Below are 26587 nucleotides of genomic sequence, written 5' to 3'. Positions count from 1 at the left end.
CTTTGTCAAAAGGTTTTTCACCTAAGTGTGAGACTGATTAACACCCCACTGTAGTCTCTTAATGGAGTTTTTAACATAAGCTTGGAAGAAGATGAAGCCTAAACTTGACCACTTTCACTCTTCTTAGCATAAGTAGGAGGTTTGTAAGTCCCTTCCCAAGTGACTGTAACTTCACATGATGACTCTAAGGAGTGTTTACAGTAGAGCACTATGGTATAAAATAGTACAGCACAGACAAAGCATGACAATACTACAGAAAATCATTACAAAAGTAAAGTTAAATTGTGGTAAGAGTGTGAAAGAACTATGATTAATTTACTGGGGGTAAACTTTCATTGCCTTGGAAGACAGTTTTGGGAGTAACTGCTATTTTTCTGGCACAATCGTGATAGCATTCTAACCAGAAGCAACAACACAGACAAATATAAAACACATGCAATACACACAGTATTTTACATTAAAATGGAATAGGAGCCAAGCTCATATGATGGAAGGATTTTTAATTTATGGCTGCTGATTGAAAAGACGTTAATTTATGCAGTATTTTTGGATACTGCTGCCCATGCAGTCCAATGACAAGCTACATAAATAATATTACAAAGGACAATTAATTACAATACCGGCTACAACATTGTGGTTTCTTCTCACAGCACCCAATATTTCACCAGACTTGCTGGAAGAATGTCTGTAGACCTAACATAAAAAATAGCTTTCTTAGATTTATGGAGACTTTTATTAACTTTTATGAATATGCTACACCTGTATTTGTTATTTGTGAAATACACCAAAATAAAACATAGGAAAATATTATAAACAATTATATTCTAGAAACAGCCTTATAGAAAACAGTATAAAAAACATCCTCTGAAATGCTTAGCTAGGGAGCTATGTTTGGAATGTGTACTGCATCACACGTTTTTGGAGATATTTGTGCAGACCTGATGGGGTGAAGGTCATCACTACTGCCACACAGTTCAAAGGTCCTGGGTTTGGATTGGGTCTTGAGCTTCAGTCTGTCTTGAGTCTGCGTAGTTTTCCCAGGGCCTCCTGCTTCCTCACGGCCCCCAGAGATACGCAGGCTATGTGCTAATAAATGATCCCTATCCTTCGGGATCCTTCAAGGGGATTTCATTCTTAAGGGTTTGTTCCCCGTACAGCCAGTACTGGCTACGGCACTACGAAGAAATGGGACCAGACGACCTGTTATCATCTGTGGACTTTCTGATGTTCGAAATATCTGTCTCACTGCTGGACAGGCCACAATTTCCTACCGGCACTAGCAGGTTTAATGTCTGCTCAGGTAAGGCACCCAAGTAAACAAGCTGCCCATATTTCCTTTGCTGAGTATGCGCGTGCTTGCAAAGCACTGACAGAGGTGAGATGGTGAGATAAAGGACACAACCCCGTCCTCTTTGAAAAGAAATAAGTTCTCCCTGAATGATTTGACACTCTTTTTTCTGGACTGTGGTGCCACAAAAAAGACAAAAGTAATCTGTGACCCAAGACAGCTTCGTTCTAAAAAGGGAAGTGTAATATGGCTCATTGGCACTGATTATGGGGGAGGGGGTAATGCCAACTCCTTGAAACCTAGACAATTCAAGTTCTCCAGGAGCTGTAGACCTGGTCTTCTGGACCAGTGAAGTTAGCAGATATCTAGGGATTGGTGTTGCACATACCCTGAGCCCATAAATGACTATGATCGAATGCTGGACTGGGAAGGGGCAAAAAGGTATAAAAGAAATTCACCTTTCCTATATTCATTAGACCATCACCTTTTTTGGAGGGGGCAGAACATTTGACTAAAACCTGATTTTTTGCTGTTTTCTTTGGCCATAATACATGCTGCAGTCTCTGTGGTCTATCTTTAGTGAAGACCCAAATGATGACTGTCAGTCAATGTCAAGACAAGGGCCATCACCACAGAGAAGCACCCTCACCCCTTCATGGTGACTACTTATCCATGTCCACACTATCTGCTGCCCAGATCCTCCATGTCCATTTTAGGACAAACACCTCCTGGTACAGCCCTGAACTCATAGGGCGCCTCTCCCCTCATTCCATATTCCAGATTTAGGATTTGCACAAACCAAGCTTAACATGCAAACACATCTGACACACAGGCCTGTCATTGTCTCTTTCGTGTGAACTAGAAATATTCGCAACAGGAAGTATGTATCAATTCACAAGAGGCAGCTGCCTGCTCCCTTGGCAGTCGAAGTCTTTTGGTTCACCAGCTCTCAACTCCATCCTCTAAGAGCCCCAGGGGGCTTATCTCTGCTGCAGTCCGCAGGGCGAAGATCAGGCAGTCCGCTCACTCGGAGCTGGGGGAAGCTGCGGAGTCCACCTCGTCTGTCTCCAAGTCGTTCGGGGAGGCTGGCTGCCCACCTTTCACCCTTTTCCACTTCATGCGTCTGTTCTGGAACCACACCTTCACCTGCGCAGGACACAGAGGGCAGGTTACAGCTGCAGTAAACAGAAAGGATCTAGATGCTGAACAGCAGCTGAAGGGTCCAGAGTGCTTCACAGCAATGCCCCCCCCTCACCTCTCCCGCTGCAGTGCTGTCACAAGGAGACAGATATCTGCACAGGGGTGCCAAGAATTTTTATGAAGTTTTGGTTAAGCCAGCATGTGCAATGCAAGCCCCTCACATTCAGGACTATTTATTGCCTGGTTACTTTCTTTCTGGCTTTAATATAGTGGACATTTTAGAATTTAGAATATTTTCAGTATATTTATCCCTTCCAGTCCTTTTGCCAAGTACAATGAACATATTTCATGAATATAGTTGTTGCCTGTGCCTCCAAGGGTAAGAAAGCCTTCAGGTATGGATGTATCACATATTGAGTTTTTCAGCTACTGGGAGTAAGTATTCTATTTATTTGAATGTTTTCTTATTCAGTACCTGCACAGCACCATTATAGAGACTACATATTGTATATATTTGTAACAACATTCATATTCATGTAATTCTTGTCCTGAAAATAGACAAGATACTTCAGTATCTTTTAATGACACAATATTTAAGGACATTTCATAGTGTTAGGATTGTGGCTAAGGTGAGGGGTGGATACTCATGTATGATCTTTTGGTTTGATTGTACAGAATTACAAATGCTGTCATTGCATCACACATTAAACATGTGGAGGTGTTACACTGACTGCCTAAGACCGCATTCAAACAGAATGTTACCCATAGAAGGCACACAGTATAATACCAAGTCAAAATTAAAATGCATGATATAGCAAATTGGATATCGTCCTTATATTTTGTGGTCACATGCAAATCAAAACATATGTTTGAAGTATTAAATTCACTGCATTGCAACAACCCTGGTTTCCAGACTGTGGAGTAATTCCAGCTCTCAAATTAAAGAGGCAACAGGGGAGAATGTCAAAACAGATGTATAGAAGTACGAAGATTGTGTTCCTGTTTACAAGAACAAATAAAGATTTCCTGAAACTATCCTCCTTGCCCCAGAACATATTATTTAAGGATGTGACAAAGCACTCCTCACCCCCTGGGCAATTACCTAATTATCCCCAATCTCCCCAAATTTCAAAGGTCCCTTTTCGATGACCCTCTCAAAAAAACAACGCTCACTTTCATCACACACTGATGTAGCTCCCATTGCCACTGTTTAATAACCTTTTACTGGCTAATACACAAACTACCTGGAGTAACGCTTAATATCTGCTTCTGTAAATGTCCTTCTGAACACCTGCTGCAATTGACACGATCAGATAGTCCATGGCTACTGGGCTTACATTGGGTCAGATACCCAACTAACTAATGTAACTGAGCAATTAAAAAATTAAACTGGCAATTGGAGACAAGAATGTTGGTTATGTGCCCAGGTTGTGAGTCACTATGACATCATTTCCTGAGAGCCCAGCCTGGCTTCTTCCTGTGTGGGCTGGGCTCTGGGGAGGCTATCTGAGACCTCTGCGCATCCCTCTCTGGATTCCCAACAGCAACACAGGAACACAGACAATCTGTTCCCACACTATTTTAAGCTCATCGCCTCGTCTGGTCCTGTCTGTCACCCGTGTGACTGTGAGGATCACATGCTGCCAAGAGATGTAGGTTGCAATGGAAAAAAGAAGAAACTTCTGTGTGCGTTCTCACTGGGGGGACCTGCCAAAGCCCAGGACATCACTGGAATCTGGCTCACGTTTATAACACAAGCCTGGGAAGTTCATCTGGGCTCAGCCCCTGCCACGTGCGGCCATTAAAAAACCACAGCACAGCTGAAGAAAATGGAGGGGGAACTATGAAAGCGTTTTGCTCTTCCTGATGTAAATGATGTAACACAAAGACTCCGCCGAGGTTGAAGGCTTGGGAGGTTCTGGAAAACAAATCTCCTGCTCGGCTTTTGTTGCTGTATAAAATAAAATGTGAATCGATCGATTAAAGCTGAAAGTTGTTTTCCCCGGACAGAGGCTCATTTCTTAGAAGAAAAGATTGTTCACCAGCAGTGAAAAGTACACTATTGCACTAACTGATGTGTTAGTGCTGTATCAGTCAGTCATTGTCAGTCATCGGTTATTGTTCCTTAGTAACATTTAGCAGATTTAAGATGGTTTAATGAAGAAATCAAACAGTGAACCTGAAAAATACAAGTTCCCTTTTTTCTTAAATTTGTGAGACCACCATTCCGAAATCCTACTTTTCTGAAGATGCTTTCATTCAAAGGTAGAGCTAACTAGCAAATATTTAACCACAAGGGCTCTGCTCCACTGAAACAATGAAAGTGGATTTAAAAAAATAACAAATCTGTGCCTAGCTCATACTAGCTAACAGATTTTGACCGAGCCAGCACTGTTATTACCTGTCTCTCAGTGAGGTCCAGGTTGACAGCGATCTCATATCGACGCAGCCTGGTCAGATAGTTGTGGTGAGAGAATTCAGCCTCCAGTTCCCGAAGCTGCTCCTTAGTGAACGCTGTCCTTTCCTTCCTGGCCTTACTGTTGGAATCTCCTTTGTAGTTGGAGTCTTGGTTTTCTGAAAGACAGAGACATCTCCGAAGGTGAGGTGGATGTCTTTGCAAAGAATCGCCAGCCTCACGAGAGGGAAGAGAGGACGAGAATGGAAAGGGTCTCTGTCCCATCATTCTCTGCTCTTGTCCAACATTCTATGTCAGCAGTTAGCATTCCTAGTCCAAAAAGAGCATCGCTTGTTCACTTTTTCATCCGAACTGACCTTAAGTTCTTTGATTCAATACATTAAAAGCTTATGTAATGTTAACAAAGTCATGTTTTTTCCGGTATTTTAAGAAATTGATCATGTGAATTTAATTAATACTGAATAAATATAAATGTACTGAATTGTGGCTCACTGGGACTTTAACACATCACTCCATTGTAGAGTGTTTTCTTGTGATGCCTAGTTGAAGTGTGAAGCTGTGCATTAGATTCAAGGATATGACTTGGCAAAGCACCATCATCATTACATTATTTAGGGGATGTTTTCATCAAAGAGAACTTAACATTCTTAATAAGTACTGAGCAATTCTGACTACTGAGAGCACAAAAAGTATCAGTGAAATAAAGCTGTAGCCAAGAGCTGTATGAGCAGAACTAATTCACCAGATTAAAGTATTACAAATGAGAGATTTTTTAACACAAAATTATAGTTTTAAATGAGATGTCACTAAATTTCAGTTTAATAATGTGCAGACTAAAGGAAAGCCTAAATATATTTGATATATGTGTAGTAATGCATGAAGAGAAATTCCATGAATCTGACTGGGCTGATCCCATTCACGCTTTCTGAAGTTAAGGATTAACAGGCAATACGCCGGCAGCAGACAGTGATGAAGGGCTACACAGGCACATTGCTGTTGTATGTTCTGCTAATGCGTACCGTGAGAAGAGTTTTCTGAGGATGGGTACTGACCAGAGGGCTTGTATTAAGAAAGAATGCAGCGGAACACCATTCAAATCTCTGGCACATGTGAAGGACTTTCCAAGATGAAAGACTTAACTGGACACTCTTAACCATATTTCATGCCTTAGAATGAGCAGCAGACCAGCATAACCTCAGTTATATATCATTAAATCTGCATGAAATGCCACCGTATATGTAGCTGTAAAATAACTGGATTTATATTTATCAGGTGTCTCCAGCACTAAAGCTTGTATTCATTTCCTGTATTCTGCTCACAAATGTATTTTCTTCATTGATAGATGTAACATTTTCCTGCAAAGAATTCTTGCGGTCATGACAAAAAGACAATCCATCCTTCTCAGGTGGTTTAGCTGATTAAAGAGCGCCTTGGATGGTGATCGCACAGAGGATGTATCTCACCCTGCAGTGACTGCAAGCTCTCTGTGGTGGAAAGAGGGCTTATATCTAAGAACAAGCCCTGGAGGCAAAGCAACAAGAGGGAATAACTCAAATATCAAAGGCATAAATGCCAATAAAACATAAATGGGTCACATGTTGGCTGTCAATTAGCAATTTCCATTTTTATGATCGATATCTTGCTTTGTGGTTTGGCAGTCAGTGCTGTGACTGCCTTAGGTCCTTGGTTTGATTTTGTACTCCTTTTGCATGGAGTTTGTATGCTCCTCCCATGATCACAAGGCCCTTTGCCAGGTGCACTGGGTTCTACACACTTTCCAAAGAATGCTGGGATGGCAGATTTGTGTCCCTAGTCTGTCGCTGTGTGTGTGCATGCTCTGATGGGCACACTGTATTTCCTGATCAGACTCTGCTTCCTCCAATTCCCAACAAGCTACCTTTGCGAATTCACTAGGGATGGCAACAGCCAAGATGAAAGCATCATGGAGCAAAACTGTGGCTTAACCCACTCGGCTGAGGGCTGACCTCCCGGCCAGAGGACAAGGAGACCAGGACCGCCATGCAGGGTGACCAAGGGGCAGCTTGGAGATGGGGTGGAGGTGGGATGCAAGAGACATGCAAGAGAGTGGTAGGGATCACGTAGGTATTTATGGCATTTGGAAGAGGAATGGGTTGCCAGGAGTGATTGTTAATTACTAACAGCAGAGTCTGATTGAACCTGGTTGTTGTCATCCCTCCCTAACTTTTGTTATAAACTCTATTTAATGGATGGATCTTGCTTTGTTTAATCATTTAAAAGAAACCAAACTAACAAAAAACAAAATCGCTGAAAAATATTGTTAACATGAAATGCTCGGGCCATTGTTACTACGGACCAGGTGCTTATTTCAAACTACCTGTTGATGTTCAGGAAGTAGCACAGTTCCATTTCATCTCATTTTCCAAGTCAGCACTTTTTTATTCTACAAAAATCATTTGCCATTATTTTGCAGAATAGTGCTGGAAAATGAGCTGATGAAATCCTTCTGAGATTCCGGTCATATGTCACTGAGAAAGCATCCTCAGCCCAGCCAGTCCTGCCACATTGTCATCCAAGAGCAGACGAAGCCACTGGTTGCAACAGACTGTCAAAAGTGCAGCGGCCAGCTATACAGTGTGTTACTGTGGAGAAACCACGCGTGTGACATCAGACTTCATAAAACAACTTGCGGCTTTTTTCCTCTGTAGAGCGTGTCTCATTCTTCTTTTCCCTGTCTGAAAACCGCACGAAATCTGTCAGTTTCTTTTATATTCTGCCTGTCTGGACTGTAAATGTATATATATAGGAGCACTTTTGGTAGACACCTCGCAATTTTGGATTTTAAGTTTCCGAGTCGTCTAACAAACAGCCCCAATAAATATTCAACCAAAACCCTGTTAACTCCGGGCAGCTACTGAGCCCGGCGGGGGGTTTAGACAAACACCATTTGGCAGAAGCTGGAAAAGGGTGGTAAAGTCATTCATTTCCATTAAAACTTCACTGGGCCACGTTGTACAGACCTAATTGCTTTAAAAACAAAACAAAAACCTGCAGGGAGAGAAGACCTGCCTTTTTAAATCAAATGCGTGTTGGTTTTCTTAGCCCATCTCGAACGGCAAGGTGTTCTTAGCCTGTCCGTCTTGTAACGAGCAGATTTTTACTCACTGTGGCCGGATATGTTTTCACTGACTTTGAAAAAAAATCAAATACCGCCCACGGTTTTCCTAAATGTGCAGAGATGCAATAGATTTTACAGCTTTAATTTATTCTTACTTTGTATAGCTTTCCTTCAAGACAGGTATGCAAGCATGTCTGCTGGTTTCAGGAGTGCCAGAATTCAACAGTTTTTAGGTACTAGTCGTAAAACCATACCTTAACAAATCTGTTAAAAAAAATGAGATAACACTTTACACTTAGGATCTCTGCCGTCCTTCTGTTCAGATAGATCTCACTATCGCTACTGCAAGAATACTAAAAACAGCTGTTGAAATTACTTTGCAGTTCAGGAGAACCGATATGGTTTAACGGTAAGACTTTTGAGCAGTAATGATGTTAAAATAAACAACAATAATGTGCGATTGCAAGCGCAAAACACGCTGTTTTCTTGATTTCATGAGAGACTATTTAAATCAAACCACCTTCTGAAAAAAATACTCAATCCATTCTGCCTCTGGATTCGTTTTCTCTTTCTTATAAGTAAATCGCGTTTACTTTTGGCCCATCAACTTTGGCCCATCAACACGTTCTTGAAGCAGATCCTTAAATCTAAATGCAGAAATTCCGCACTACTTTGTGACTGCTAGGCAGAAACCTTTATCATTCTAGACTAATAACGGCCTACGTTGGTCTTCGAGGTCCACAGTATTGAAACTTGTTCTATCGATGTTTGAAGATGTGGAAAACAAACGTAACCAAATACCCATAATAAATAAAAAAAAAACATCGGGATATTAAACACGAATAACTTTCATTAATGTTCTACAGACTTTTACGCTAGCAATCAGAAAGTACAAACAGAGCTTGCTCAAATGGAACTGTTCGCCATCTGTCTTTAAACACTCATATTAATTAAGAACAATTGTTCTTAATTTGTTCAGGATCTGCAGGTTTAACCTAACTGCAAACAAATGTATCGGGTTGTCATTTTAGTACTTGTACATGGGTTTGATTCATACATTAAACTGTCTTGAATAATCCATATGTGTCTTAACCATAAAAAACCCATACATACATTTCCAAATACAGTTCTACTGTATGGCGTTTATACACGACTTGTTAACTTGATATCCTGCAGAAAGAGAACTGTGCGGCTCTATACATCATTCGTATAAATGCGAAGTTGTGCATTAAATTTCTGTTAGTCTCCATTCTGTTAATAATTATCTAGTCGGCGAGATATATTTATATATATATGCTATATTTCAAGCCCCGTGAACAAGCTTTTACAACCTGTTTTTTTGAAGGCTGTTAAGAGACAGGCGCATTCGTCACATCATATGCAGTCACAGGTGGAGTCGATTATCCTGTCAAACTCCAGAGCTTCACCCATCACCAGCACTTAACAAACGTCTGGTTTAGAGTTTTACGAGGCACACCTTTTAGAAATACGGTGTCTTTTAAGAACAAGCAGTTGCTGTGAATTGTGTTCCGTGAAGACGAAAATCAGTTCGGTTTAAAAAGCCTTTTTTTTATAATGAACTTTAAGGACGAGAACTTCCCTTCGGAAAATTGAACTCATCGCACGACAGAAAAATGAGCGAATTAAACGAGGAAGATCATGTTTCAGTTAAAAGACAGGGCAATGTCAACAAGTAATAATAGTAATAATAGAAAGAAACAATATTCACGAAATATAGCTTTGTCCTGTTCCGTGAAGGTAGCCTGTTTAATAATTTAGTTTAATAAATTAAATTGAATTAGCTGTTAAATATTTGTTACTATATCTCTGGTTCTTACATTCTGCTCGGTGCCTGTTTTCGTATAGATAATGCACTAATACTACTAAAATTGGAGTAAATATACAATTAATAATGATGTGTTTTTATTACTAAATTATAATTTCATTCACGATTTAAGAAAACGGTGCTGCATTGAATTGAACCATTGACATGTTTCCAGTTTCTTTAATATGTATGCCGATGAAAAAAATATATCTTTACCTCTGTAAACCGTGACACAGTTAGTATAAGGTACATAAAAGGTAAAATTGTAAGCCTGTCAACTAAATATAAAAGCAAATAAGAAGGGATGTTGTGAAACAAATAATGTAACCCGGTATCAAATAAGAGCGGATTAAAGTAAATGAGACGCCCTCGAATTTGAGCACCACGGTGATGCAGGGGTTAACGGTGCTGCCTCACAGATTGCGAGTCCTGCACTCTATACCAGCCTGGGACTCCTTCTGTGTGGAGTCTGTATGTTCTCTCTGGGTGGGGTTCGCTGGTTGCTACTGTTAACTCCCACTGTGCAGAAAGGTACCACCTACTGTAGCTCTCGTCTATGGGTGGATCTGTGTCTCGGCCAGGGATGTAGCCCGCATTGCGCCCGGATATTGAAGATGATGAGAATATGATTCACAGTTTGTTAGCAACGCTTTTTTTCTCGAGTCACACAAGACACAATTATATTACACAATATGACACAGTATTAGTATATTAGCATGCTAGGTAAATTATTTCTAACTCATTTTAAAGAACTAGGCAAAATATTTTAATCAAGTCTAAGTTTGAGCTTTTTTCAATAGTCTAGAGGTGATGGGATTACTAAATTAAAATAGTTTAAATTGTATTTTTAAAAAATAGTTTTAGTAGTTACAATTGTCTAAAGCATTGTGTGTGCAGTAAAATTAAAGTTTTCATGTTCATATCCATAAAATATAAAATCTCAAATTGCAATGTGCTTTTTATTGATTTTTAATACACAGTGAGTAATTTAGTAATTCTCAAAGCTATGGGTTATTCAATCTTTCTTTAACATAATAGCTGTACATTATTAGTATTTCTATTTTATATATATATATCTGCTAGACAATATGAAGCAGAAAGGAGTTATTTAGCCTTAGGTGATTAATTTGCAGAACACCAGAACCACAACCCTTTTCTGCTGTACTATACTAAGCTTTCCCACAAAGCTGTGTCAAAGTGGTTAGGTCACCAGAGCACAGATATTTGCATAAAAAGGCACAGGTAAGTGGACTCAGAACAAATTTTCGTTTTACAATCACGGACATCCATTTACTCAGCTGGAGGCCCATTGACTTGGCAAGGATTTCAACCCTGGACAGTGGTCCACAGCCCTTACACCTTACTCTTACTTCTGTCCTTAAGACATTTGTACAGTATATGATACTGTTCGTCTGGTCACATCTAAAGGGCGAGGTCTTTTATAGAGCAGAGAAGAAATTACAGTGAAGATCTTCTACACTTTATCACATATCCAATCATGCATTTTCTAATTGATTCATCCAGTTCAGGCCTGTGGGGGAGTTGAAGCCTGTCTTGACAAGTAACAGGCATAAGGTGCAATAAACCCAGGACGGGATGCCAGTCTACTGCGGGTCACACATAGACACGCACTTACTCACAGCTCACCTAGCACCTGTTTTCTCAGAGGTTAATTAACCTACTAGCATGTGTTTGGACTGTGGGAGGAAACCGGAGCACCCAGAGGAAACCCATGCGAACATGGGGGGAACATGCAAACTCCACACAGACAGCCAGAATTGATCCCAGGGCCCCAGCACTGCGAGGCAACAAAGCTGAACACCGATCCACTGTGCACATTTAGCATACAACATCCCAGAATTTCAAGAGTTAAAATACTGAGTTTTAAATTTCAGATCCTGGCTTCTGTTTCGGATATTACTTAAACCATACATCCAGTTTAAATTGTCAACAAAAGCCTAAAGTGCCTAAAACAGAGATTTTACTTTTTTGGGGGGGGAAATCTGATTTTTTCCCCTCATAGCTACAAAGTGTCTTGTGGGTTTTGTACTGATGCAGCAATAAATTATTGATGATTTAGTCATAAACAGCATCTATCTCAGGTCAGGCATTAAACCGATTATTTAAAGACAAAGTCAAACCTGCAGAATTACTGTGCTCCATAAGTTGTCATAGCAGTATACATACTTGTATACTAGAACCATAGTCTCTTTCAGATTAGCATGGAAACAATTCTCCACAAACTGCAGCCTTTAAATTAATGAGTTATTTGGAATACCTGAAATAATTCCAGTATGGTGTCTCATTCCTGTGTGAGTTCAGAATTGCCCTGGATAGAATTATTTTACATCAAATCAACGTGAATCATTTTAAAGTAAACCAGCTGTATTTGGTGGTTTGAAGAATTGAACCCATAACTGTAAAACAGTTTCTGGGGTGTCTTGCGATTAAGCAAGGAATGGAAACGTCAGCCATTATTGAATTATTATTTCTACTTCACTCTTGACATTTTATTCCATTATTAAAAATATGTTCTTGTACGTAAAGGATAAAGAAGCAGAGACACAGAGACATATGCATTACATGGCATAGACATTGTATAGAACATTGCATAGATTCATGGTCAATGTTTTTGAATCTGATATCATCAAGACTGGATTCATCCCAATTTTTCTTTCAGTTTCCTGTGGCGTGCTTTGTAGATACTGCAGTAATTTTTCCTTGTCTTGGGAGTGACAGCATGATCACTTGTGTCCCAGTCAGAAACTGGGGCACGTATGATTCTTTCATTCATAAGCACAACTCTGTCACATTTTATGCTTCATGCCAACTGATTTCACAGGACAGAGGAGTGCGATTCTGGGGTGTAGCGGTCACTACACTTCTTGATGTGTTTATAAAAAGGAACTCCATACAATTGGAGGAAAGGACTGTTTTGACTGCTGCACTGTTAGAATAGCAATTTGTTATGTGTCATCTCTGTTTTTGTGAGCCCAGTCAGATGGGTGTCAATGGCTTTAAAAACAGATGCAGCAAATGCTTAATCATGGAATTTGGGCTCTGCCGACTCTATTTTCAAGTAAAAAATAAAAAAGCATGTAAGATGCAGCAGAATTCCTATCACTTGTATAGATAATATTTTTTATTTTTTCAAAGAGTTACTGAGAAAAAGGTGGGGACCCATGTATATTTATTTTACCATACTGTTTCCATATTAAAAGCTTTAATATATCTAGAGTCTTCTAACAGCGATGCAAACAATGAGTGGATATGACTAAATGTTAAATTCGCTGTGCATTTGTCTTCAAGCTTTCAAACCAAGGCCAGCTTTTCCTTGACTTCTTCCACATTAACAATGATGCCTCCACTGCGATGAGATACGTGTTCTCTTCTAGTCTGAATTAGGCTTGTGGACTGTTTTACTCAAAGAATGAACAATTTTGGGATTAATACCGTAAACACTGTCATACAGGTTTTCTTTCTTAAAGGCTTGAAGCTGACCCAGTGCATTCTGCATGTTCACACAAGATGCTTGTTGTGTATTTTGTATAGTTGTTGTGTATTTCTGTGTCATTTCTAGTTAATTTTAGAGTTTTTACCAGCTGCTCACTTGATATTTTTCATTCCTGATGATAGAAGCAAGGAAGTTGCTTTATGTAATTAAGAAACCCCTGTAAATATCTCCAGAGATTCACAACTGAAATACCTTCTGTATGAGGAACACGTGCTGGCTCACAAGTCTCTCTATCACCTCTGTCAGGCCCTGCAGACGTTTAAAACCCAAATATGATCTGCTGACAGGCTATTAAGCCGCTCCAGGAGAATACATTCCTGTCCTGAGTGGTAACTGACATTTCCTGGTGGGTAATTGTTTTATGACAATCCAACCCAGCTGATGATGATAAACAAGAGAATTTGAAATAATGCCCATATCATGCACAAGAAGCAGCACACCGAGACCTGCAGATGATGAAAATTAGCATCTTTGCTTCATTTGTCTTGCGTTTTACCACTAAATGATAGGGAATAGGATCACTTACTGTCAGCTGGTGTATCTGAATTTATACAATGTACGCTACAGCGCTCGGTCAGCCATAGCTGGCTGGTCCCCACTCACCTGATAGCTCTCTTTTTCTCTTGGAGGACTTTTTTTCTGTCTCTGTGGGTGCCATCCCATGCCCGCTGTATTCACCATCCAGGCACCCTGGTACTGACACTGGCAGCCTGTCAGCACCTCCAGTCTCCATCTCGGCGCTGCTGCTGCTCATGGCAACTGATGCCAAGCAGGGCTCCTGCCGGCTGCGGGCTTCAGTGGGTGAGAACTGCCACTCAGGGCGCTGGAACCCCGAGTGTTGCTCGACATAGAGTCTCTCGTCCCGGGGGTAGGCATGGGGTGCAGACACCAGGCAGGAGGTGGAGAAATCCGTGTAGGCCAGGAATTCAGGCTTCTGATGAAAGGAGAACGGGGCTTGCTGATAAGGCTGGAGACCTGGAGGTGGCACCCCCGAATGTGGGTTCCGCATGCACCCCCAGATTGGGCTGCCGGGGTGGGAGCTCCTCATACAGCTGCTCGCCGGCTGATCCATGAGAAATCGAAGTCACAGTGTCCTTTTTGTTTCTTAAAACAAATGGCTCTGAATCGAAACTGGGAAACGGAATCCTCTCTGCTTTGCTCAATTTTAAAAAAGCATCGTCGCTCAGCTGCATCTACCTTGAAATGCTTTCGACTGGAAATCTGGATCTCCTTGCAGCATCTGTCTTGAGGGAGATCTTAAGGAATTTTTCCTTTCCTTGTCACGTACTCCACTGGAGTGAACCCTAGCAAGTGATTTGCCTGGCTGAGCTGCTCTGCATCCTCTCTTAACTCCTGTGTTGTTTTCACAGTTCTAAGGCATTCCCGACAAGTGATCCCCCCTCTCTTTTAAATGCTTAGGTGGGAAAGAGTGGCAAGTTTATGGACTGTAACGCGAGCTAGTGGAGGAGGAGTCCTGCAGGCCACATGTTGGTACCCTCCAACCAGCCCTGCCTCATCAAGTATTAATCATCGGGGAAATTTTATATGCACATCTAATGGGATTTCCAGGCACAGACTTTTAAAGGAACATTGTCTGTAAAATATAAAACGAACACCCACATGGGAAAGGGGCTCTTAATTCTTTACTACTTTTTTTTGAAAGTGCAGTTTTACTTCCCTCTCACAGTGTCTGCAAAGCACTACCGACACACACTTAAAACAAAAATGTGCCTCCACCCCATTTCCTCAAACCAGTTCAAAGGTCCGCACAGGCGATTGCTGTGTTCCTTTCGGACCTATTGTGATTTGTAAGCATGCAGTCAACTTTATTCACTTCAGTGCTCAGTACAGCTTTCTGTATTGCCTGTATATCTATTTACTGTATCTATTAAGCCTTGTTTTGCACAGGTCTTTGACATTTTGTTTTGTTCTATTCTTTTCACTCAAACGTTTTCCTTCTTTCTGCAATTCATTTGTGAGACCATTTATTAGGCACAGGTGATTAAACCTGTTGAATGTCAAGCCAGGTGAAAATCAAGAGAGAAAAATACAGACAGGCAAAAATTGGTTCACTTATCACGAGAATAATGCTTTTATATCACTGGTAAGTCATCTTAGGTGGACTTGTTAGCTGTGGAGCCAAGTCTTCATCAGTAATGAATCCAGGCTTTGTGTAGACCACCCTGATTTATCTCAGTGATCGTGCTGCAGAGAAGCTGCACTAGTTGTTGTGTACAACAAACCCATCAAGGAAGATGTCCAACACTGATGGACTTGGCGAGAGAAATAGCTTTTATTTTTCACAAGTCTTAAAAATATACTTGTAAAAACACATGTTGACCTTCCATTTTGGGAACCCTTCCCAGTCTTGTTTTGATGTTCTGCATTTTGTTGCAGCCAGCAGCTCTGCTGTGATGATGGTTGTAACTCTGGATGTTTCAATTTTCAAATTCTTGCTTACTCAGTCTTTGAGTTCCGTTGCCAAAATGTCACAGGGATTTAGATTTGGAGAATGCGGCAATAGGACCAGTCTTGATTGAAATTTCCCATTAACTTTAGTTAAAATGTCTCTGCCTCATTGTAAAGACTGTCATCTTGGAAGCTCTTATATACAGCTGACTGGATAGTTTGTGTGAAACAAAAGCCAAATATCATAGTGTAGTTTGTTTCAGTGATACCTGCTTCATGTTCGTTAAAGCAGCTGTGTACATTTTGTAAACTGCCCTTTCTTAAGGATCCTTTGTTTTTTATATATGCATAAACACTGTAGAAAACTGATAATTTTTCATGTATCTGTCCATCCCTTGTCATTAAGTTGCTTATTCCAATGTGGGGTGGCTGTAATTTCCATTCAAAGAGGTTTTCATTTCATGGTTTTGAAATCAGTGTATACCCTACTTCATCTGAAGTATGTGATATCTAGTTATGGACAATATCTGATAACATCTTTATTGTCACCTTTTCACCTGCTGCTCACCTCTAGTCAATTATTAATTGAATATTAGTGATGAATGGTTTTGAACCAAACTGCACAATTCTGAGCTCTGTCTGTTGTTGGATTCCCCTGATGAAGCTCTGCTATGTAACAGTCAGCTGTAAGGTATTTCACATCTGTCGCTCATTTAAGCTTTGGCCTTATATGCAGATGCGAGCACCTAAAATCGTGCTCCGTTTTGTTGTGGTCCTTGGACAAGTTACAAACTCCAAGGTCATCCTGCGTGAGAACTCAGTAGGTTTTGAACCCAGATGTTGTGAAGGGATCTGACTTCAGGTTGGAGTCAGATGGACATGCAGATGGGAAATCTCACGCTTTTCCTACAACATTTCACCCTTACGAAAGGTTACTGCTGTATATTTGCAGATCTCAGCTCCTCCGAGATTTTGCCCTGCTCGTACCACACACTTGCTTTGCTGTGATGGTTTGGTTAGCTTATCTCTCTAAGCTTTATCATGTTTGATTATTCCGAATAGTTTGAAATATGTGTCATTTGCATATCATGATTTTAAAAATGACATTTGATCTTCAGTATTAGAGACCTTCATTTAAAAAAAAAAACAATATTTAATTCAGTGTGTGGTATCTTTTGTTTCACAGTTTTGAATGATTATTTCTGTTTTTAAACTTCATGCCTCTCTCTAAATGGTAATTCACCAAATCTTCAGAGGATTCTAGTTTGTTCCTTTCCTGCTGTGATTTGGTGCTTTTGTGAACACACTTTTATTTTTATTTTCCCGAACACAGAATACCCGTGAATAACAATAACTCTTCTCCATCCCACGGCATTTTTAAATTCTTAACCATATTTATTCTAAACAACACACTTGCATTTGTGCACACTACATGGATCAGGGATTGGATAAAGTAACATGGAATTGTTAAAGACACAAAGACTGAGTAACACTTAGCAATAATTAAGAATGCATTATTAATTACCAAAGACCAGCTTACCCAATAATCAGTCAGAGTCTTCCAACTTTCATTTTAATGATGTCACAGCAGTGAACTGAGCTGAAGAATAATTAAGTAATACTGAAGGAGTCACCACTGGTGAAACTGCAGCACATTTCAGTGAAATATTCCAGCCCTGACTGTAAGTCTGCCCATGATCACATTTCTTCTTATATATATTACAAATGCACCTGAGTGGATAGGTTTGGTACAAATAATGATGTGATGACCTGGATAACATAAAAACTACAACAAGCTACCAATCAAACTCAAACTTGGCAGCAGTTTTTTCATTTAGGCCTTGTTGATTCTAGCCAATAAAAAACTGAAATCCAGCAGTCAAATTTCTGATTTACTTCAGGCCTCTTCTAACTAGCATGACAGATAGTGGCTACCTTGAAAATATTATGGAAATATTATTGAAAATATAGCAATTCTGCAACTCCAGTGACAGATACTTCTATCATACTACAGCAACTTAAAACAATAATTTTTACCCTCTCTGATAAATAGAATATCCAACAAAATAATTTGCACAAACTCTTATGTATCTATATGTTATGTATGTATATGTATATTATTAAGGTGCTGTTACTAAAGTACTGTACAAAGTTATTGCTTTGCATCTTCTGATTTTGTATTAGGCATATAGAGCTGCAAGCTGATTTAATAACACTGAGAAAACTCACTGTGCCAAAAATACGACTAGAACAAATCATTGACATTAAAGATGTTTTTGTGGCATTAACAATCCTTGATATTGCTTTCATCAAACAATTTACACTTTATGTTTGAAGTAATGGATGTGGGTTTTATCGTTGTTTCGTTTTTTCATGTTTTCATTTGTGTAGAAATAGGTGATGATTGACAAACACGTGGATAAATAGATACAGACAGAGACAGACAGATTGATATAATGTATTCCCCTGTTCATTTATTGGGTTCCAACATTGGCATATAATTTTAATATATGTGTTTGGTCTAGGTAGGCTTACTTCATTCTGGCAAGGAAAGTGTTTTGGCTTTGGTGCTGCTATTTCAGAGCTACAGAAAGGCTTTAAACTGATGTGTCCAAGCTGTTTGAATGAACCACATAGCAAAAGGTCTGTATTTCCAATTGCTTTCCAAGTGAAATGTCATGCGTAGTAGAGTTGCGCTTTAGGAATTGTCGGGTAGTAATGGCAGAATTAGACAGACACTGTACAAAGATGGAAAACAAGAAACATGGATCATCTTTGGGCTAAAGAACTACTCAACCAAATCCCAAGAGATAAATAAGAATGGGATGAGATTTTGCAAGAGTAAGCTGGTTGCTGAATTCAGAGATGTGGAAGAACATTCTTATTTTAGGTTCTGGGTATTGTTTGACAGAATACCATATCAATATTCACCTTCAAGACAAGACCAAGGTAGCACTCAATTAAATGCACAGCTGTAATGTCAATGAATGTCTAAGTTTAAGGGAAGTTCTAACCCTTATTCCAGCTAAGGGAATCTTAACCCTTTTTTTCTGTCAGATTGTCCCCAAACATACAGTATGCTTAAGAAATTGAGGTTAATGTATTGACTTTGTATGTTATTTTTTCTCTGAAAACAATTTAAGAACTAGTACAATGTTATTCATGTTTTTTTCAATTATTTCTTATTCATTTCAGAATGGAAGTATCATTCAGTCATTTTTTAAAGTTATCAGTCACATAAAAATAAGAGTAACCAAGACACTTTGAGAAAGTTATTTTACCTTTTCAGGAAGCTTGTTCACTGCACAAATTGTTAATAATGATGAGATGGGGTTGGAAAATTGTGCATGATACATGCCAATCTTATATCATAATTACTTGATGTAAAACTGACTCACAGTGAAAGAAAGCCTTTATATAATACCAGTACCTGCTGGAGGGTTTTGTCCTTTGGGATGAACTAAGTGATGCCCAGCTTATTTCCTTTGCACTTATAACATTCCAGTGTGTGAACAAATGACATGTATCTTGCAGCACTGATGATATTGCTGCATTTGAAGCCTCAACTTATTTTTTACTCAGGTACAAAACCCTAATACAACAAAAATTAGTTAACCACTTAATTTATAAAAATGGTGTTATTAGCTATCAGCAGCATTACCCTGAAATACCTTGTGTAATTCAGAGGGTCAGTAAGGGAGTGTGAAGCTGTGTCTTCCACTCTTGGATAAACTGAGGGTGTTACTCCATAGGTGTGCCCCACTTAGTGTTCTCCGACAGACCACACTGCTAACTTTTGTTGTGCAGCTCCACTGCATCAGAGAAAGTGAGACCGTATTGTGGTGAGCTCGAAATCCATTCCATCTACTCATGGAATAGTTCAGCTATGAAGTATATTGTTTTACTGGCATTTCGTGTTCTACTTTGACCACATCGTGGCCTGGTGACATGGGGCTTGCGGTGGGAGTTGGCTGCTCCTTGTGTGTGCGTGTGTGTTTGTGTGGGCTTGCCTCCATGTGCAGACTGTAACCCTCGCTCACCAGGGTTAGAGAAAGGAGAAGCCTCAGCCCACTCTGCCCAGTGTGGTCTCTACGCCCCCTTCACCTTTCGACAACAAGCTAACAGCAACACAAAGAGGAGAATTCACAGTTAAACCTCTCGCTCTGTGTTTGTGATTCTCTCTGTATGTGCTCGTGGTCTTCAGTGCGGATGAGCTGCCCTGTTTGAGGCGGGAGCAGAGCGAGTGGCTTTGCGTGAGGAGATGCCTGGGAGGGTGTTGTGAGGTCACCACTGTCTGCTCCAACCTGCTGTTGTCACTCAAGGGGCTGGTGGGTGGGTGGGGGGGAGGGTTACTTGATACATCTTCAAGACACTCAGGCTCAATGGAAACATCACTCACAGATCCACGGACAGCGCCGGGACAGTCCACTGTGAGTTCAGGGCTTGTGAGCCAAATGATTCACTTCAATCCCACTGTGATAGCCTAGACTTCATTTGCAGGCCTCTGTAATGTGGTATGCTTTATATTTATACATTAAAATGTCTATGTACAATATAAATAATACTGTATATATACAGCAAGTATTTGTATACAATTAGAGATATATACATCACTGCAATATATGTTTATGCCTTCTTTCCAATTTTCAACATGAAATTAATCTCTACTAGTTCATCTCCAGATTGCACACTGACCTACAGTAATCCTTCCTTCCTCTGATCTCGTCATGTATATATTTCAACTCCATACCTTACACTGATATGCCATTTACTGAGGGAGAAACGTCTGAGAAAAGTGTTCTATAAATGTAGCCTAGTACTGTTAGTATTAGAATTTTAGACAATGTCTAATTGTTATTTGAAACAGTCGGTATCATTTCTCCACAGTGTTTCTGTGTGTAAGCATTAAGAAAAATAAAAAGAAAATCCTGTTCAAATTTATTTTGCCACTGCAACAGTTTAATATAGTAATGTGAACATCTGAATGGGAAAATAGGTTACACTTTCACATCAGTGGTAGCCCTCACCATTAACTTAACTTCAGGACTCATCTCTTAACATTTTGGCTTGTTTCTTTTGGAGTAAAATTTTACAAAGCTTGTGATTAACGTAGCAAGTAATCAGAGGCGACTTTGCCTTCTTTTTCTTTAAAAATATATATTTGTCCTCCTGTGTACTGCTGCCATGAAACGTGTGGTGAACAGAGAGAAGCAGCTCTAGTACTGCTGTGGTCTTGCTGAAACTGCCCATTTCTTTTTACGGCTAAAAAAGTAGAAATAAAGAAAGCCTCAGGGAGAAAAATCAAATTACTGTCGCCCTCAAGTGGTCAAGTTGGGGGAAAACCCACTTTGAACAGTTTTCGCCAATTTTAATATCAGAGACGAGAGTTTTGGATGGCACAGTGGTGCGGTGGTTGACATTACTGCCTCACTGCGCTGGGGCCCTAGACTCTAGACCTAGGGGGCTATCTGCATGGAGTTTGTATGTTCTCCACATATGTGTGTGTGTTTCCTCCCGCAGTCCAAAGACATGCTGGTGCATGGCTTCTGGGAAAATTGGCTCTGGCTTGAGTGTGTAAGTGTTGGGCCCATATGATGAGCTGTCTATGGTGTACCCCTCCCTATGCTTGCCAGGATAGGCTCCAGCTAGCCTGAATTGGATGAAGTGATAATGAAGTGGATGGGTAGATCTGAGAGTTTAAGTAAGTAAAGACACTTTAATGAATTATTAGTCTGCTGGGCTCAGTTTTGTATTGTGCAAAGTGGGTTTGCTACCTGTATATTTGAAATTCTACAACAAATAACAGGGGGCAGCGAATACATTTCAGTATGTCTGGCAAACTGAAGAATCCACAAACAACATATGAAGGGTCCCATGAATGCTCACCAAATACAATGAAGAAAACATACCAAGGATATTAACCAATATGTCCAACAGATTTCGGGGATGGAGAATAATTTTAGCTTGCACAGTGAAATAGGAGGGCACTTCAGGGAGTAGATGACAACATGTGTAATGAAGGCCTATGAATTTGTTGGTGACGAGAAAGCTCAGATCTAATCATTTGGTGAAGAAAGCTGTAATGATGACCTTTGAAAATCAAAGGCAATGAAGATGTAGAGGAATCCTTAGAGGTATCGCTTCAACATAAGGAAATCTTTGTTTGCAAAGAGGATACAAAAAGTAGCAATGAGAGTCAGGACAAATGCATTGCTGTAAAGGGGAGCCACAGTATGTGGAAAATAGGTGTGATGACCTGACCATGTAACAGAAAGTAGGAGCAACTACAGGCCCCACAGGAAGGAAACTGCTCGTTATCGCAGAGAGAATAGAAATACAAACTATATGAAACAGCTTAAAAACTTCTTCCAATAATACTTTTTTTAAAATTCTAACTGGTTTCTGCTGTTCAGCTGTTTGGAGCACTTCTATGAAGGTTGGCAGTTTTAGAACTTTTATATCTAAAATTTGGTTTGGGTCAGTTCTTCAAAACAAAGTTTTTTTTTTGGTGAAATTCCAGAGTGTAGCTGGTATAATAATCCTATACCAATCTGTCTGATAACACAGCCAGTCATATCTGTTTCCTTCAGAAGTAATAAAACTGGTAGCTACAACATGTAGCTTACAAAAAACATTGCCCTTGGACACAAACAGTATATCAAACAAAATACTGACTTCTATAACACATTGTAGAATTCAGATTCTGTAGTGCGGCACCTTAAAAAACAGTATCATGCATGAAGCATGATTTACTCATGTAATTATCATGATTATAATGACAATGACAACAGGATGCAACATTGTTAAGCAAAACACATACATACAGCATTCAAATGTTGGTTGATGTGTTTGAGTGTAATGGCCATCATACTGGTAGGCTTCATACTAATAATCAGCCATAGGAATTTAAATATCAGTCCGTTCTGAATCCCACTGAACTTATAACAGACTCATGTTTTACCCCAAGAGGTAATGTGAGACTAAGTAGTTTAGAACAAGCCTTTGAAAATGCTCTCTTAGAAGAGCTGCAATGTGTTAGGATCATCAGAAAACAAAAAAAGAAAACCATTGCTAACAAACATTTTTGAAGTCAGCACTTTTTGGGGTTCCAGCGATAGTGTGATGGAGGACACTCAACTATGGGTGATTGAAAGTCAATGCATGTTCCAATCTGGATTGTGGCTCCATTGTCACAAAATTGCTGTGATTAACGCCCTCCCTCCCCACCCCCATTTGCAATGGTATTTGGCTTTGGCTGTATTTACTGTTCTTGGGAAACCCTATTCCTCTCTCCGGGGAACTGCCATTCCGTCAGGGGCTATATTAATGGAATGCTTTCCTGTCGGGTTCCTCCGGCAAGCACAACAACAAGAGGCAGGGCTTCCTGCGGTGCGCTGGAGTAGGGGCGATCTTTTGAAGAGAGCTCGTCTGGAGAGCCTTCCCCTGAGCTTTTCTCAGGATCAGCCCATCCAGGCAACAGCCACTCCAGAAAATATTTCCCCAGGCTGGGAACACACCAGCAAACACATCCTGCAACAAGAAATAAACACTGGGAGTCTGGAAAGAAACTTGGACATTAGTTGTGACATGCAAACACTGCTTTATCATTTGTATTTTGTGCAATATATCTTTTTTTGGATGAGGGACAGTTTTTTTGTCCCTTTTTTGTCAACTCATATATTAAACTCAAATTTCAAGGGTAAAGGAAGCAAAAAATAATGTTTCCCAACAGACAGGTTACTTCTTAGTTGTAACGCAACGTTTGAAACTTCAGGATGCCAATGAAGATCATACACCTGTATTATGGTTAGACCTTAAGAATGAGGACGTATTGATTAACGTCCTTGTTTTCACGGAAGAGAATCAATTAGAGGAGTTCAAACTTCAGTTCCTTCGGTGTCCCACTGAATTCCTGACAGATTCACATACTAGCCCAAAAGGAAGTAACGCTTAATTAGACACACTTCATTTAAACTCTAACTACTGAAACCAAACAAATGGCCAAGCTTTTGAATTGGAACAGGTCGATGGACTGCTCTCAAAGTGCAGGTTTTCATGGATACACTTGCTGTTTTGAGTTTTTTTTTCTCAATGAATAACACCTCATGGAAATTTGAAGACATATTTTCAGTGAACAAGATTTGCTGAAGTTCTTTCATTCTACTAGTCAGGCCATCATGGGCATATTAATCTCTTCTGATGAAGTGGTGGAAAATGTCTGATGAATAATTCACAAACAGGTGGAGTCGTCTTTTAGAGTTAGACCGTTACAAAGCACAGTTACTCTGCTCCTGTAGTTCATGGGTCTTTCTATCAGTTTGCTGAAGTTTTCACATTAGCAGGCTCCTGGTTAGCCAAAATGGCCTCTCTGTTGTGTGGTGTCTCACATACTGTACTTAAATACCGATGATTTATTAATGTATTTCTTACAAATCTATCTGTGCTTCGTGTTTTCTTAGCCATGGACTTCTGCCAGTGTGGTTTAATTCCCTCCTCTCTTGAATGTGATGAAACTTGGAGTTCTGAAGAGCTGAATGTGCTCCATCCTGTATTTAATGAAAAGAAATTAAGTATTAATGTGCATACTTGGGGACTAAAGATATCTACCTGTGTTTTTACTCCTGCGGTGTTCATTTGTCATCTTTTCTTCATTTGAATCTAGAATTACTTGGTATGCAATGACCACAATAATAATTAATTGTAGTTCCTCACATCTGGTAGAGTGTTTTTTATTCAGAAGGATCCCAAAGCATGAGGAAATACATCATTCATCCTGATGATCAGCAGTTACCACAAGCAGCCCCACTACATGGCAAATCAGGTAGTGAAGTGAGGAATTGCTTTACCAATGAAATATTTTGAGGGAGGCCAGGCTGTGGAATCCCACAAGGCTAACATCCTTACTCTTACGAACATTGCTATGGGATCTTTAATGAGCAAGTAGTCAGGACCTTGACTTAACCCATCTGAAGGACAGCACCGCCTACAGCATGGTTTTTCCAGCCACCAAACTAGGCATTGATTTAGAAATTTTGGTCCGAAGAGAAGAGCGCCACCTACTGATCGACCAACACCACTTGCAGAAGCAATCTATTTCTGTGGAGGTCTTCTATCTCAATTAATGACCATGACAAGCTTTACTTTGCTTCTGAGATCTAACCAGATAAGGTTATAAGGTGGTAACACTGCTGTCAGATACTCTTCTTCTGTAGCGATATAAGGACAGCTTGTGCTGTACAGGTATCAGGGATTAAAAGAACTTGTGAAATCCCATTTCTTTCTTGGCTGGATTGTAAGACATACTTAGACCTAACTTTCTTTGGCAAAAAATCATTTGTGTTTCGTTCACATCAATCTTGGGTGCATGCCAGTTGCCACAACAGTGTCCCAGCTAGGCTTATTTGTGAGAAATGGCTTGCGCCTTTCATTGAATTCAGAATGAAAGGGGGCTCCTCACAGACTGAATCCGTCTCATTTAAACTAAAATTTCCATCGTGGTGTTGAAAAAAGAAAGGATTTGAGGAACAGGGAATTTGGTTTCTTCTATTTCCCAGATCACCATATTAGAGTAATAATAATAATAATAACAGCAATAATAAAAATTTCACCCACCCTCATTTAATAGAAAGCCTTTTAAATTTCCTGTCTTCATCACAGCCCACGCTCGCGCTGCTGAATGGTCTGGCGTGAAGCAGTGTCTCAGCACAGTCTCAACACAGCTGAACAGCAACGTGTCCTAATTCCCCCCTGCCCTGATTTTATTCAGCAAAATCTGGAATTTTTTTTAAAAAGGATGGATTTTGGGAGAAATCAAAACAAAACGCTAAAAAAAAAACACAATGAGACAAAGGGTTGGAAGGGAAAAGCAGGAACGGCGATGGAGGAGCTGGGGAGGAGCTGGAATGCTGCCTGCTCCCAAAATGAGTCACTCCTCAATAAGAAAAAAAAATCCCAGATGTCAACAATAAACTCTGTCCAGCTCCGGTTGGCGGCCACAAGAGCTTTGTATACCTGTCCTGCTAAATCCATTACCCCCTCCCGTCTAAAAATCCCTAAAAAAAGGCAGAGAATTCTCGGAAGCAGTTTAATAGCGCTGTGCTCCATTTCGAAATTTCTGTTATGCCAGGCTCTTCCGTAACTGTGTGAAAGGCTAATTGGGCAGAGGGCAGGATCTGTCTTGTGGACTGAGGCAGAGGGCCAGTGTTGGTTCTGCAGGGTTAACCTGCAAAACTTTACTGACTTTCACCACAGAATTTCACCAGTGAATGGGGTCTCTGTGTATCCCCACAGTAGGCTTTTTTGGGGAACCTGGGACTACATAACCTGTTGTACTGATGGATACATTACGAAGCCTAATTTCTGAATTCAGAAGCAAATCCTCACCTGTCACTTTGTGTACCAAATTTAGGACTTCATGAGACCCTTTATAATATTTCTGAATGGCCCAGCCAACTCGTCAGAGACATGCAGGTCACAGAACATAGGTGCCCATCAGCCTTCTTTTTGCACTTACAGGCTAGCATCTACCCCTCAACTCCCAAGGCTGCACTTATATTCCAGTATGCCACCCACGCAAACACAGTGTTTCCTACAAGCTTGTGACACATAGAACCAGTCTTCACCTCCCCAGTGTTGGAGATGGCAGGCACTGTGGCGGGGAGGTGAGTCGTGGGCTTGATTCCAGACTTGGGGTTTCTCTTGGGTTTGACTTTTTAGGGGGGATTCCGACTTTGAGGCATGCAGTCATAATCACACGGACGGTAGCTTCCCGGTTCCTCCCACCTCTCAGGTGAACTGGTCTCTCCTTGGTGCTCCTGCTGTGCTTGAGAGCATGTGCTCTGTTTTGGAATGAGATCTCACCCAGGTTGTAGTCTGAGCTATCCTCCAGGATAGGCTCC

The 26587-nt window shown here is 40.3% G+C and overlaps 1 protein-coding gene and 1 long non-coding RNA gene across 2 annotated transcripts; both read right to left on the bottom strand.

Moving 5' to 3' along the window:
• Positions 1-485: 485 nt before the first annotated feature.
• meox1 (mesenchyme homeobox 1) lies at positions 486-14493 on the bottom strand. The gene is made up of 3 exons (XM_088906362.1): positions 13884-14493; positions 4830-5002; positions 486-2434 (listed from the first exon to the last, which is right to left on the bottom strand). Exons 1-3 carry the CDS (start codon positions 14350-14352, stop codon positions 2312-2314), a joined length of 765 nt encoding a protein of 254 aa, XP_088762488.1. The 5' UTR covers positions 14353-14493; the 3' UTR covers positions 486-2311.
• An 8456-nt stretch (positions 14494-22949) lies between these two features.
• On the bottom strand, positions 22950-25390 carry LOC148814616 (uncharacterized). Its single transcript, XR_016086097.1, has 3 exons — positions 25302-25390; positions 24120-24235; positions 22950-23219 (listed from the first exon to the last, which is right to left on the bottom strand). It is a non-coding gene; the product is annotated as an uncharacterized LOC148814616 (long non-coding RNA).
• Positions 25391-26587: the final 1197 nt, after the last annotated feature.

This window comes from Atractosteus spatula, chromosome 26 (assembly GCF_055471065.1).
Source record: "Atractosteus spatula isolate fAtrSpa1 chromosome 26, fAtrSpa1.hap1, whole genome shotgun sequence".
NCBI classification, from domain to species: domain Eukaryota; kingdom Metazoa; phylum Chordata; class Actinopteri; order Semionotiformes; family Lepisosteidae; genus Atractosteus; species Atractosteus spatula.
This window is presented reverse-complemented; position numbering and strand designations above follow the sequence as displayed.